The 13018-nt window shown below is 46.4% G+C and overlaps 1 protein-coding gene across 1 annotated transcript in view; it reads right to left on the bottom strand.

The window, feature by feature from the left end:
- LOC143782685 (E3 ubiquitin-protein ligase RNF138-like) overlaps window positions 1-8297 on the bottom strand; it is a 51072-nt gene extending 42775 nt beyond the window's left edge. Inside the window, exons 1-3 of the mRNA XM_077270410.1 lie at window positions 8022-8297; window positions 6412-6577; window positions 5878-5993 (exon numbers count right to left, since the gene is read on the bottom strand). Coding sequence (XP_077126525.1) covers window positions 5878-5993; window positions 6412-6577; window positions 8022-8143 — 404 coding nt within the window. The 5' untranslated portion in view covers window positions 8144-8297. The remainder of the gene's footprint in view (window positions 1-5877; window positions 5994-6411; window positions 6578-8021) is intronic.
- Window positions 8298-13018: the final 4721 nt, after the last annotated feature.

The raw sequence follows: 13018 nt of genomic DNA, 5'->3' as shown, positions 1-13018 counted from the left end.
TAATCTGCCGCCCACTTCCTGGTTAGCGGTATTTGCGTTTTGGATTATGGGACCCTCTAAAAAAGTCACCTTTTTGCTTCGGGTCCTTCGACTCCCATCGCTCCCTTTTTTCGAACGATTTGTTCCTGGTAAAGGGGCGTCTTCTGAAGGCTCTCCCTGGCAGGGGATCACACAAAGTTTTGCTTTGGCCTGTGTGTCCCCTTTCCAGTTTTTTTAACCAGAGTGCTCGCCGGACTGTGTTCACTAGGCCGGCTGACCTGGCTGCTAGGCGTAGCGAATCCACGGAGGCATCAGCCAGGAATGCTACTGCTTCTTTCATTAGAGGGAATTTCGGCAGGATTGACCCTCTCGAAGTTCTACCTCTAATCTGTTCCTCCAGTTGCTCCATCTATACTAGTAGCGACCTTGCAGTGCAGGTACTAGATATGGCGGGCCTGAACGCCCCCGTGTTAGCTTCCCACGATCTTTTTAGTAAAGCTTCTGCTTTACGGTCCAGCGGGTCTGTCAGGACCCCTGAATCCTCCACTGGTAAGACCGACTGCTTGGTTGTGGAGGCTACTGCGGCATCAACATTTGGCACCTTTGACCAGGAATTCAGCTCCTCGTCGCTGAAGGGATAGCGTCTTTTAGAGGATGATGGCAGGAAACCTCTTGTGTGTTTTGCTTATCCCATTCTTTTTTAATAATTTCTTTAATAGTTTGTATGACGGGGAAGGATCTACGTTTTTTCTGTCCTAACCCCGCAAACATTATGTCCTGAGCCGATTTCTTTTCCTTCTCGTCTGAGCACCCCATCGTGCTCCTGACAGATTTTACTAAGTTATCCACACTGCTATTGGGTAGACAAAGCCCCCCTTCAGTTTCGGATGAGCTCGGCTGAGATCCCGCTTCGCCCGAGGATATGTACATCCTCTGACTCAGAACTAACTGGAGATCGGGACCTGCTAGGCTGACGGGTACTGGTGCTGCTTGTCTGCGCCAAACCCTGCATTTCTTCCCGGATTATGGCTCTGACATCTGATGGAGTCATTATATTCTCCTGCCGCAAGGTCTGTATGATACACTCTGAACACAGCTTTTTAGCATAATCATCTGGGAGGGGCTGCGTACATAAAGCACATTCCTTGTGCTTGGACTTGTGTGTCCTTTTCTTAGTCTAGAGGAAGGATACAGGAGGAATATATATCAGCATATAGGAAGAGATTCTTTCAAAAAACTCACCCAGTGAAGCTGACAGGTACCAGTTCTGGAGGCGGATTTCGTTTGGTGGTAGATCCCTTCTCTGGAGGCCGACCACCACTTTTTGTGCTGCTTCTAGCGCTTCTCTCCTTGCTGGGAGAACGCTGTTCTGCTGCGGGCAGGTGCGCTTCGTCGGCCGGTGAAGCCATCTTATACACCGGTCCGACGCCAGCGCTGCTTTTTAAATCTGCCGCCGAATCTCCTGCCTCCCCGGACCAACCCGGAAGTGCTCCAGCGACTTCCGGGTTAGACGCGCCGCTCTCACTCACCATGCGGCGGCCAGAAGTATTAAGCCGGCCGCTGCAGCGCGCGCGTCCTCATGGTGCCGGGCGGACCCACGGTGACCGGACCCGGACCATGGATGTTCGGCCAGACGAGGGGGGAGGCTGCAAGCAGGGGCTCCCCCGCCGCTGCTTCTGGAACCGCAGCCCCTGCAGTTCCCTCGGACACCGGCGCAGGCGGCAGGGCCGGTTTTAGGCAAAGTGGGGCCCTAGGCAAAGTTTAAAATGGGGCCCCAAATGCTAACATATTGCACATCATACAGAAGCATTTCGGTTGTATTTACATGCGCTGATCTCAGGCCGCTAAACGAGTGTGATCAACCCGCTGTGTCAGAGGCAGAGCGGGGAATGATGGGAGAGGGAGCGTCAGGTGACACTGTCTCCTCCATCATTGCTTTGAACTGTACCGGCAGACGCTGGCATAGTTCAATGTGGCGGGGGAGTCGGCGCTGGCGGCAGGCGGGCCCCCCTGCCTCACAGGGGCCCCATAGCGGCTGCGTGACTTGCCGCTAGCTGGGGGCCCCAGGCAGCTGCCTGGTCTGCCTGCCCCTAACGCCGGCCCTGGCAGGCGGGTGCATGGCCCAGGGATCCTCTTCATCTGTAGGTAAGCCGAGTCCCTATAGGAACAGGAAACCTAAACTGACGAGGAGAGGGGACCGCCTCCTTTTATTCTGTAGGTTTCCTGTTCCTATGGGGCGGATCCCTCTCTCTCTCTCTCTCTCTCTCTCTCATGTGGGGTGCTGTCGTGGCGAAGGGTAAAAATTGGCTCCAATCCTTAGCGGACACCAGGTCGCGTTTGGAGAGCCGCTGTGTAGAAATAGCAAAAAGATTGAAAACCAACCAGATTTTTTTTTTTTTTTTTTTTAGAAAGGAGGGTTACCCACAAAATATTTTGGTAAATAGCAAAAGGGAAACCTAAAACATAACATTTATTAATCTATTAAAATGACCAGACAACATATAAAAACCAAACGTGTATTAACCAATCGTTAATCAGACAAACTGATTATCAATAAAGAGATCAAGCAATAATTTATAGGACAGATTGGTTTCTTATACTTCCAAGGCAAATCTCCAACTTATAAGCCTAACTCAGGCTCAGCAGAGAAACCTAAACGCACAAATCTACACAGATATTGATGCTACACAAATCAGTACCACTGACGATCACCCATGGTATACTTGCAAAAATGAATGGGGGTTCATAATAAAGTAATATGGAACAATCTCACCAGCTGATTAAAATACCACACAGAAGATGCACCCTCCTATTCAGTTAGTCAGAAATCCAATGGATCAATACACGACTCCATAGACCATTCCTGTTCAGGACCACCTCCCTACGCGTTTCATCCCAAAGGGGAATCATCAGGGGACAGGGCAGTCAAATAGTGGTCTTGATGATAAGGTACTCCGCCATCATTAGTATTCACATGGAGCCCATCATGATAGTATGGACAGTAGCATCAATATCTGTGTAGATTTGTGCGTTTGTGTAGAGTTGTGCTTATGCAGCGCCCCAGAGTCCTGGTCGTTGCAGTAATGTTGTTCTTCCACTAGGGGGAGCGATATTACGTCTGAAGGCAATAAAGGAGATCTTCTGTCCAGGTATCACAACCACACACAACACAGTTCACACACCAGTCCACCAGGGGGAGCAAAGGTTCTTTCTACTAGGCCACTCCTCACAGATAGGTAAAACTGGTGGGTTGGTTAGGAAGTCAGGCAGAACTCGACGGAGTTTGGCAGAAGCTGGCTGGAGTGGGTTCCAGCCAGATCCAGACTGCGGTCTGAGAAGGACGAGGGTCCACGGAGCTGTGCCTGCCCCACGTGCGGCAGCCTCCAAAGAAAGACATTGAAAGGAAGTGTATTGCAGTGAGTGAGAAACGAAGGCATAGCAACAAGTGGATACCAGAGTAGCCGAGAGAAGCTGCATCCTTCTGGTGCGCGATCCGCTGGCTGGAATACCGAGGGAGCAACTGTCTCCAAGCCTTGCTCCAGAGACTGGCAGGACAGTCAATTCCAAGTTGGCTGCCCAACCTTAATACCCAAGAAGACACGGTGGCAACTTGTGGGGTCGGGGTGTCTCTAGAGTCCCTATAAACAAGCCTCAGGCCATCAGTCATACAGGTTTTGTTCTATCCGACCACGGGGAACAGGGAGGAGTAATAAGGCCGGCATCACACTAGCGAGTTTTACGGGCGTATGAGAGGTGCAGAAAATACGGATTGCATACGGTACAATGATTCTCTATGGCCCAGCTCCTATCTGCCGTATTTTACTGATCCGTATTATACGGTCTTGTATGGCCGTAGAAAATGCTGCGTTTGTCACCGTATTGCACAAAAAAAAAAAAACAAAAAAAAAAAAAAAAATCGCTAATGAAAGTCTATGGGGGCGAGAAAAATACGGATTACACACAGACCAGCAGTGTGACTGGTCTATAGAAAAGTCGGTAATTCAATTGCCGGCTTTTCATTTCTCCTTCCCAAACCCGACATGATATGAGACATGGTTTACATACAGTAAACCATCTCATATCCTTTTTTTTTGCATATTCCGCACTACTAATGTTATTAGTGTGTATGTGCAAAATTTGGACGCTGTAGCTTGTAAAATAAAGGGTTAAATACAGTCGCTCCTGTCTGAAAAAAAAACAAATGTTGTTTTACAGACTATCACTATTTTGGGAACATTTCTGCGTATTATGGCCGTGAAAAACAGACCGTATTTTCATACGCTGAGTGTGACACCGGCCTAACAGTGAGGACCTTATTAGAGCTTATGCAAGTGAGGACCTACTGTGTTACTGTGCGCATAGGAAGGCTATTGCATTCCACCTGGACAAGGGGACTCTGGATTTGCCTTCAGACCGGCCGGACTCTGCCTAACCTGTGATCCGGTGCCCTGGACGAGGACACTGAAGCCCTCAGTAAAGGTAAAGAGACTGCAACCTTGTGTCCTCGTTATTCACTGCGCCTCACACCATCCACCATCTACGCTCTGGGAAGCCCTGGGGATATACTTCACCTGTGGGAAGGTATACCATCAAGCTGCCATAACATCACCCCAGCGGACCCCTAAGCAGCGTCGGTCACCCTGACCGAATACCACAGGTGGCGTCATGAACACTTCCCCTTTAAAAACCTTTCCCCATATATAAACTCTTTTACTGGATACCCCCGAGGGCCACGGACTGGGTCAGCCACAGTGACATCCCCACTGAGAACCGAAGGACCCGGTGCAGAGTACCCCACGGCCCTCCTGTGGGCGATCCACTTATGCCCCATATGTTTGGGCACACGTCGGGGCTCGGAAGAGAGGGAGCACCATTTGACTTTTTGAACGCAAGATTGGCTGGAATCAATGGTGGCGCCATGTCGCGTTTGGAGACCCCTGATGTACCTAAACAGTGGAAACCCTTCAATTCTAACTCCAACACTAACCCCAACACACCCCTAACCCTAATCACAACCCTAATCCTAACACACCCCTAACCTTAACCCTAAGGCTATGTGCCCACGTTGCGGATTCGTGTGAGGATTTTTCTGCAGAGTTTTTGAAAAATCCGCAGGTAAAAGGCACTGCGTTTACCGTGGATTTCCAGTGTTTTTTGTGTGGATTTCACCTGCGGATTCCTATTGAGGAGCAGGTGTAAACCGCTGCGGAATCCGCACAAAGAATTGACATGCTGCGGAAAATACAATGCAGCGTTTCCGCGCGGTATTTACTGCACCATGGGCACAGCGGAATTGGTTTTCCATAGGTTTACATGGTACTGTAAACGTGATGGAAAACTGCTACGAATCCACAGTGGCCCATCCACTGCGGATCCGCAGCCAAATTCGCACCGTGTGCACAAAGCCCAACCCTAACCCTAGTGGAAAAATAAAAGTAAATATATTCTCTTTATTTTACTATTGTCCCTACCTATGGGGGTGATAACTCTCTTCCCCCCCCTTTTATTTACTTTTTTTTTTTTTTTTTTTTTTATCACTGATCAAAATGTACCCGGAATGAATCCTCAACGTGTGCACATACCCTAACTCTTCAGCAACAGTCAACATAATGTAGTGCAGATGTCATCATTGAGAACCATACTGTGTAGTGAGCATTTATATTTTCAAAAAGAATTTAAGTGTAGCAAACTATGCTTAATGGTACAATTGAGGCAGATGTATGCTGGTTACAAATATACCAAAAGAACAATCCTTTGGCAAATATCCAGTAGGTGAAAATTCTCCAGTATAACTACTGGTTTATGTCACATCTGGGCTTTATGTACAGAGGGACAGGACAGGACAGGACAGATAGATAGATCAAAAAGCCCCTTATTTATTTACTGCATTTAGCTTACTGCTTGGTAGGACCCTGGTCACTTGCGAGCACTTGGGAGACTCTGGGTGCACCTGCAAATTCCTCCTGGTGCCTCTTGCATGATTTGTAGTGGACTCTCGTGTAAGACAGCTTCACCTATGAAAAGATTTGTATTCATTGTAAGTTTTTTCAGAATAAGGACCCTGCAAGTCTCATCTTGATAGAAAAATGCCCTCTCAACCAATCACTCAACAGTAGGAACAGGTCACAGCCAGACATTGTTGCAACCCCTTTGCCAAAATTCCCCCCCCCCGGACAACCCCTTCACAATACGCCCAAAACGTCAGAGCGCACCATTATTGTCTATGGCCCCGACAGCTCATGAATCCCGTTTTGGTTCCCACAAGACCAACGAATGTCAAAAGCACCCTTGGGAGTTAATAGGGACTGTCAGCACAGGATGGCGCTCAGTGCATCATGGCGGGGACAGTCACGTGCACCCTCACACCCATCTCCAGCCACTTTCCATGGGTTTTATGAAGCCAGAGCTTTCAATGTGTCTCATATACCTTACCTGTCTCCTACAGTACAGGCAAGCATGGGAGAGAGTCTTCATCATCGCTTCTATGTCACAAGCTCTTGTCGGTGTTGTTCCCTCCCATTTATATAAAGCTGCACGGCAGAGAGGACAATGAGGACCACGTGCTCCAACCGCGATCAACAAGCACTTTCTGCAAAAACTGAAAACAATTTTGGATAAAGATTAATGAATCTGGATCATTAGCAACTGACATGTTTGCGTGAATTCCAATTTCATTAATCCAGTTAGAATTATTGAGATACACTTGCGATCAAAAATCATACACCCCACTGCAAATTAGATTCACAAGGAAAATGTGCAAACTTTACAGTTTGCAGTAAACAAAGCAAGAACAATTTTCTTAGTCTACACAATTAGAGGTGGGGGTCTCAAAATACCACTTAAGTAGAATCTGTCAGCAGGTTTTTGCCCTGTAATCTGAGAGAAACATGATGATGTAGGGGGGTTGAGACACTGATTCCAGTGATGTGTCCAGCCATGGTTGGCTCAAAGGAAGAAGGTGGTGTAAAATTTGGAATAACATTATTTTTTTTAGACAGAAGTGAAATATCCCAAGATGCACTAAATTGCTAAACGACAACACAGCCACAGTGAAAAATTTTAAAGAGTTCCCTGATAATAACTGCCCCATGGTGTGAAGCATTGCACCTCAATGATAACCTCTGTATATGCATTGTACACAAGTGATAGGAACGTCAGTATCTATATTGTACGTTAATCTTAACCCCTTAGTGGCAAATGAAGCACGCGTATGTCAATGCTGCATGTGGAGCGGGTTTGGGAGCCGAGCTTCCTCCACATGCAGTAAATGCCAGCTAAGCTCAGATTGTTGCTGTTAACCATTTACATGCCACTGTACATCTCTGCGAGCATCATTAAAATGGAGCATTTGCCTGCATACACCAGTCTCCGTCAGAGTTAAAACTTACAGTGGGCGTGAGATCTATAATTCCCATCCACTTTGCTGGAACTGTGGGGTATGTGCACATGATCAGAAAACGCTGTGGGCTGGACACTACGTACTTGCGCAGCGTCAAACCCACAGCGTCCAGATGCTACAGCATTGTGGATGGGAGTTCAAGAAATCCCATGCCCACTATGCGTGCACAGACGCCCGCAGCTCACCCGTGGAGACGGACATGAGGTGCATCTTTCCAGACTGCAGCATGCCCATTTTTCTTGCGGAGAGGAGAGTCTCTGCAAGAAAAACCTTCACCCGTACAATGTAATTGACACAATGAAGCCACACAGTTCAGTGATCACATGCAGATTCATCTGTGTTCAAAAGCCAGAAGCGCATTGGACTTATCAGACATGTGCTGCCAAATCCTAAACATCTGGACAAGCCCTAAGACGCTGCATTTTTTGACGCAGCAAAAAGACATCATGGGCACACGGTCTAAACTGGTTATCTATTACCATATATACTTAGCAGACTAGTAAGAACACCTTCAGCACTGTGGGTTAATATATATATTAGACTGGCAATACTCTGTGTTGTGGGAGCATTAAGAACTCCTATGCCAACATTGTAGACTAAAATAATATAAAAAATAGTTAATGGAGTCCAGAGCTTTACTCACACATGGTGACAGTCATGGGTCCTGACTGGGGTCTTAAATATTTCTTGGCACAGCGGACATCTGAAAGCCTCCAATTCAAAACTGTGCGAGACTACAGAGGTTGAGGGTTTTGCTTCTGCCATTAAAAACAAGGGGCGTTCTTTGGAATACAAGCTATGCTAGGAGCTCTCCATGAAGAGGCTTTTCTAAGTTTCCCAGAAGTCTGAATAGGCGAGTTGCATCTGTCCGCACAAGTCCAAATCACCTGAACACCATATTGCTGTCAATTGGGCATCAAACCTTATGAGCTGGAATGAAAGTATATTCACAAAGGGCTGGTGTTGCAGAATCTAACTGTGTGCACACAATGAGCTTTTGGTGAGTTTTTGATGCTGCAAATTTTTGCTGTGACGAAAATGCATCAACTTACTGTTCCAGCAAAGTGAATGGGATTTGTAGAAATCTCATGGACTCTCTGCTTTTTACTCAACAAAAACTGACCTGCGGTGTGTGTTTAAAATCTTCAAAATGGTAATTTCTCTTGCTGGTACAATGAGTTCTATGTGCATATTTTCCCCATAGACTTGCATTAGATATGGTAGGTCCACAGGTTAAAAATATACATGCGTTTTTAGTGTGTTTCCACAGCAAAAACACATAAAAAATACATGTAATCCGCGCATGACTGTGTCAATAAGGTTGTGTCAAAGCCAAATACCAAGAAGTACCAGCTTTACATAAAACACGAAATACCAACAAGAAATAAAAACCACAGCATCAAAAATGCATGTAAAGAAAAAAACTGCAAGTAACTTAATTTACTTAATAGGTGCAGAAAATCTGCAACAACAAAAACTCAGTAAGGCTATGTGCACACGTTGCGGATTAGGCTTAGGAATTTCTGGTGCGGATTCTGCCTCTCCTGGCAGAAAACGCATCTGCGGTTTTTTGTGCGGTTCCGCAGCGGTTTTTTGAGCGTTTTTGCTGCGGTTTTCTTGCGGATTTGCTGCGTTTTTTACCCCTGCAGTTTTCTATAATGGAATGGGTACAAAAACGCTGCAGATTCACAAAAAAGAAGTGACATGCTACTTCTTTTAAACTGCAGCGTTTCCGCAGCGGATTTTCCGTAAAGTGTGCACAGCATTTTTTTTTCTCATTGATTTACATTGTACTGTAAATCAATTGCGGATCTGCAGCGTTTCTGCACTTCAAAAAACGCTGCAGATCTGCAGAGAATCCGCAACGTGTGCACATACCCTAAGGCTAGGTTCACATTGCGTTAGGGCAATCCGTTTAGCGCTAGCGCTAGCGGATTGCGCTAACGCAATGTTTATTTAGGGGCCGCGTTAGGGGTCGCGTTAACGTTCCCGCTCTCGCAGATCCCCGATCTGCGAGAGCGGGGAACGGACCTTGGGCGCGCCGCGGACGCTGCAAGCAGCGTCCGAGACGCGCCACAGAAGAACGGCACATCGCTAGCGCGAGCCAAAGAAGGCACGCGCTAGTGATGCGCTGCAGGCGAAATTTACATTGCTGTCAATGGGTGCGCTAACGGACCCGTTGCACGGCGTTAATTGCGACATTTTCGCCGTGCAACGCTGTCCGTTAGCGTGCACACATTAACGCAATGTGAACCTAGCCTTAGGCTATGTGCACATGTCAGGATTTCTTGCAGAAATTTCCTGAACAAAACCGGACATTTTCTGCAAAAAATCCGCATGCAGATTTTTCGCGTATTTCTCGTGTTTTTTGTGCTTTTTTTTGCGGATTTTTACAGAGGTTCTGGGATGCAATAATATAGTGGGAAATCCTCAAAATAATGAACACGCTGCGTTTTTTTCCGCAACATATGCACAAAAATTGCGGAATGCATTCTAAATGATGGGATGCATATGTATGTATATTTTAAGTGTTTTTGATCACGCTTTTATAGCGAAAAAGTGCGAAAAATGCAGAAGAAATCCTGACGTGTGCACATAGCATGAGGTTTTGATAAATCCGCAGTGCAAAACCGCTGTGGTTTTCACTGCGGATTTATCGCGGTTTTTATTGCGGTTTCCGCTACGGGTTTTCACCTGCAGTTTCCTATTGGAGCAGATAAAAAACCGCTGCGGATTCCGCACAAAGAATTGACATGCTGCGGAAAATAAACCGCTGCGTTTCCGCGCGTTTTTTTCCGCAGCATGTGCACTGCGGATTTCATTTCCCATAGCTTTACATGGTACTGTAAATGCATGGGAAACCGCTGCGGATACCCTGAAACTTCATGGTGGGAACAAAGCACAAGGTGCTGATTCATCAAAGCTTTCATGTTGGTATGTAAAAAACTTTGAAAAGTTGCATAATTTTGGCGCAGCACGAGGTGATACTATTTTGATACTTGATGAATCAAGGCCAATGTGTATATTTTCATGACACTTTTTTGACAGCTTGGTCAAAACTGAATTGAGCCTTAGGCCTCTTTCACACATCCGTCGGTACGGGGCCGTCGCAAACCGTCGGCCCGACGGACGTTGTGCAAATAGTGCACAACGTGGGCAGCGGATGCAGTTTTCAGACGCATTTTTTCGTCCGTCGGAACCGCCATTTCCGACCGCATGCGCGGTCGGAAATGGCGGTTCCGACGGACGAAAAAACGTTACATTGAACGTTTTTTCGTCACGACGGGCCGCAAAATCATGACGCAACTGTTGCACGAGGATTGCGACGTGTGGCCAAATGTCGCAATGCATCGCTAATGCAATTCTATGGAGAAAAAACGCATCCTACAGGCAACTTTGCAGGGTGCGTTTTTTCTCCAAAACGACGCATTGCGACGTTGGCCAAACGACGGATGTGTGAAAGAGGCCTTAGGCCGGGATCACACATATGCGAGATACGGCTGAGTCTCGCAGGTGAAAACCCAGCTCTGGCGCCGGCACTCCGGAGCGGAGCGTGCAGCTCCATGTATTGCTGTGCCGTATAACTAGCAACGCAATGCCTGGACTGGCTGTCGGCTTGGATCGGGAGAGCTGACAGCCAGTCCGAGCATTGTGTTGCGGTCCCCGTCCAAGTTATATGGCTATGTGACTGCAGAAGGTCTTACCGCGAATTACCGCATTTTTTTTTTTTTACAGCTGATGTATGTAAAATTATTGTGTTGGACACTCTCCCTTTGATGTGGGCTGCGGTGGTGAGCCCACATCTTTTCCGGCACATGTCAGCTGTTTTGCCCGGGGGACGGCCCTTATAGTAAGGCTGGGGTCACACTTGTGAGTTCAATGCGAGAAACACGCACGAGTCTCTCGCACCAATACCCAGCACTGCCGCTAGCACTTGGGACCGGAGTTTACAGCTGCATGTATTTCTATGCAGCTGCAAACTCCGGTCCTGAGTGTTGGCGGCAGTGACGGGTATTGATGCGCGAGTTTCTCGCATTGAACTCACAAGTGTGACCCCGGCCTAAGGCCTCTTTTACACTTCCGTCTTTCTTTTTCCGTCACAATGCGTCGTTTTGTGAAAAAAAACGGATCCAGCAAATGTTTCTGCTTGATCCATTTTTTTCACGTAGACTTGTATTAGCGACGGATTGTGACGGATGGCCTTCCGTTTCATCCGTCGTGCGCTGGATCCGTCGTAAAATTGCTGTTCGTCGGGCAGAGACAACGCACAGAGGAATGTTTTTTCTGTATGTTGGAAAATCGCTCAGCTAAGGAACCTGCGCTGTCCGTCGTTGGCTATAATGGAAGCCTATGGACGCAGGATCCATCGCTGACTGTCAAAAAGCAGGAATCCAGCTACAGATGCCATCTTTTGAAACTGAGCATGCGCGGAAGAATTTCCCAATTGCCTATGCAGCATCAAAAGTAAAAAGATATAATGTTAAAAATAACAATAAAAAAAAATCGTGATATTCTTACCTTCCGGCATCCCCCCGCAGCCTTCCCGATGCCTTGTCTTGCAAGGCATTACTGGGAACAGGAGCTGCCGGCAGCATCGCAAGCATCGGGAAGGCTGCAGGGAACGCGGAAAGGTAAGAATATCACGATTTTTTATTATTCTTAACCTGGGTTCTGTATGTGTTTTTGCAGCGGAAAAATGCAGCGAAGATGCATACACAACGTGTGCACATAGTCTCGACTGATCCGTCAAAAAAACGGACCCAGTGCATCCTTTTTTATCTGCACAGGATCCGTCTTTTAAACATTTTGACGAATTGTGACTGATTGTAAAAAACGGAAGTGTGAAAGAGGCCTAAGTCAGCAATTCTGCTACATACAGGCGATCTGATCATCGCTTGTATGTAGCAGAGGTGATCAGGTTATGGCAGCTTCTAGTCTCCCATGGAGACTATTGAAGCATGCCAAAAGTAAAAAAAAAAAATGTTTTTAAAAATATTAAAAATATAAAAAAAATATAAACATTCAAATCACTCTCCTTTTGCCCCATTCAAAATAAAACAATAAAAAAATCAAACATGCACATATTTGGTATTGGGCATTTCTGAATGTGGTAATCTATCAATATAAAAAAAAATAACCAGATTACTAAACGGCATAACGAGAAGAAAAGTAAAAATGCCAGAATTATGTTTTTTTTGTTGCCACAACATTGCATTAAAATGCAATAACGGGCGATCAAAAGATCGTATCTGCACCAAAATGGTGTCTTTAAAAACGTCAGCTTGGCACACAAAAAATAAGCCCTCACCCAACCCGAGATCACAAAAAATTAATACGATACGGGTACACGATATGTTAACTCCAATGGTGTCATTCAAAAGTACAACTCGTCCCGCATAAAACAAGCCCTTACATGGCCATATTGACCAAAACTAAAAAAGTTATGGCTCTGAGAAGAAGGGGAGCAAAAAATGAAAACGCAAAAATGAAAATACCTCCAGTCATGAAGGGGTTAATCTTTATTTTCAATTTTTAGTTAATGATATGCTCCTGCCCCGGGTCGGCCTGGAGGGGAGGTCTGCATGTGGTGCTCTGATTAGATATTCATAATGCAGACTACAGACAGGTGACTGATCCCTC

This window comes from Ranitomeya variabilis, chromosome 6 (assembly GCF_051348905.1).
Source record: "Ranitomeya variabilis isolate aRanVar5 chromosome 6, aRanVar5.hap1, whole genome shotgun sequence".
Taxonomy (NCBI): Eukaryota; Metazoa; Chordata; class Amphibia; order Anura; family Dendrobatidae; genus Ranitomeya; species Ranitomeya variabilis.
The sequence above is the reverse complement of the archived record's forward strand: the minus strand, read 5'-3'. Positions and strand labels throughout refer to the sequence as shown.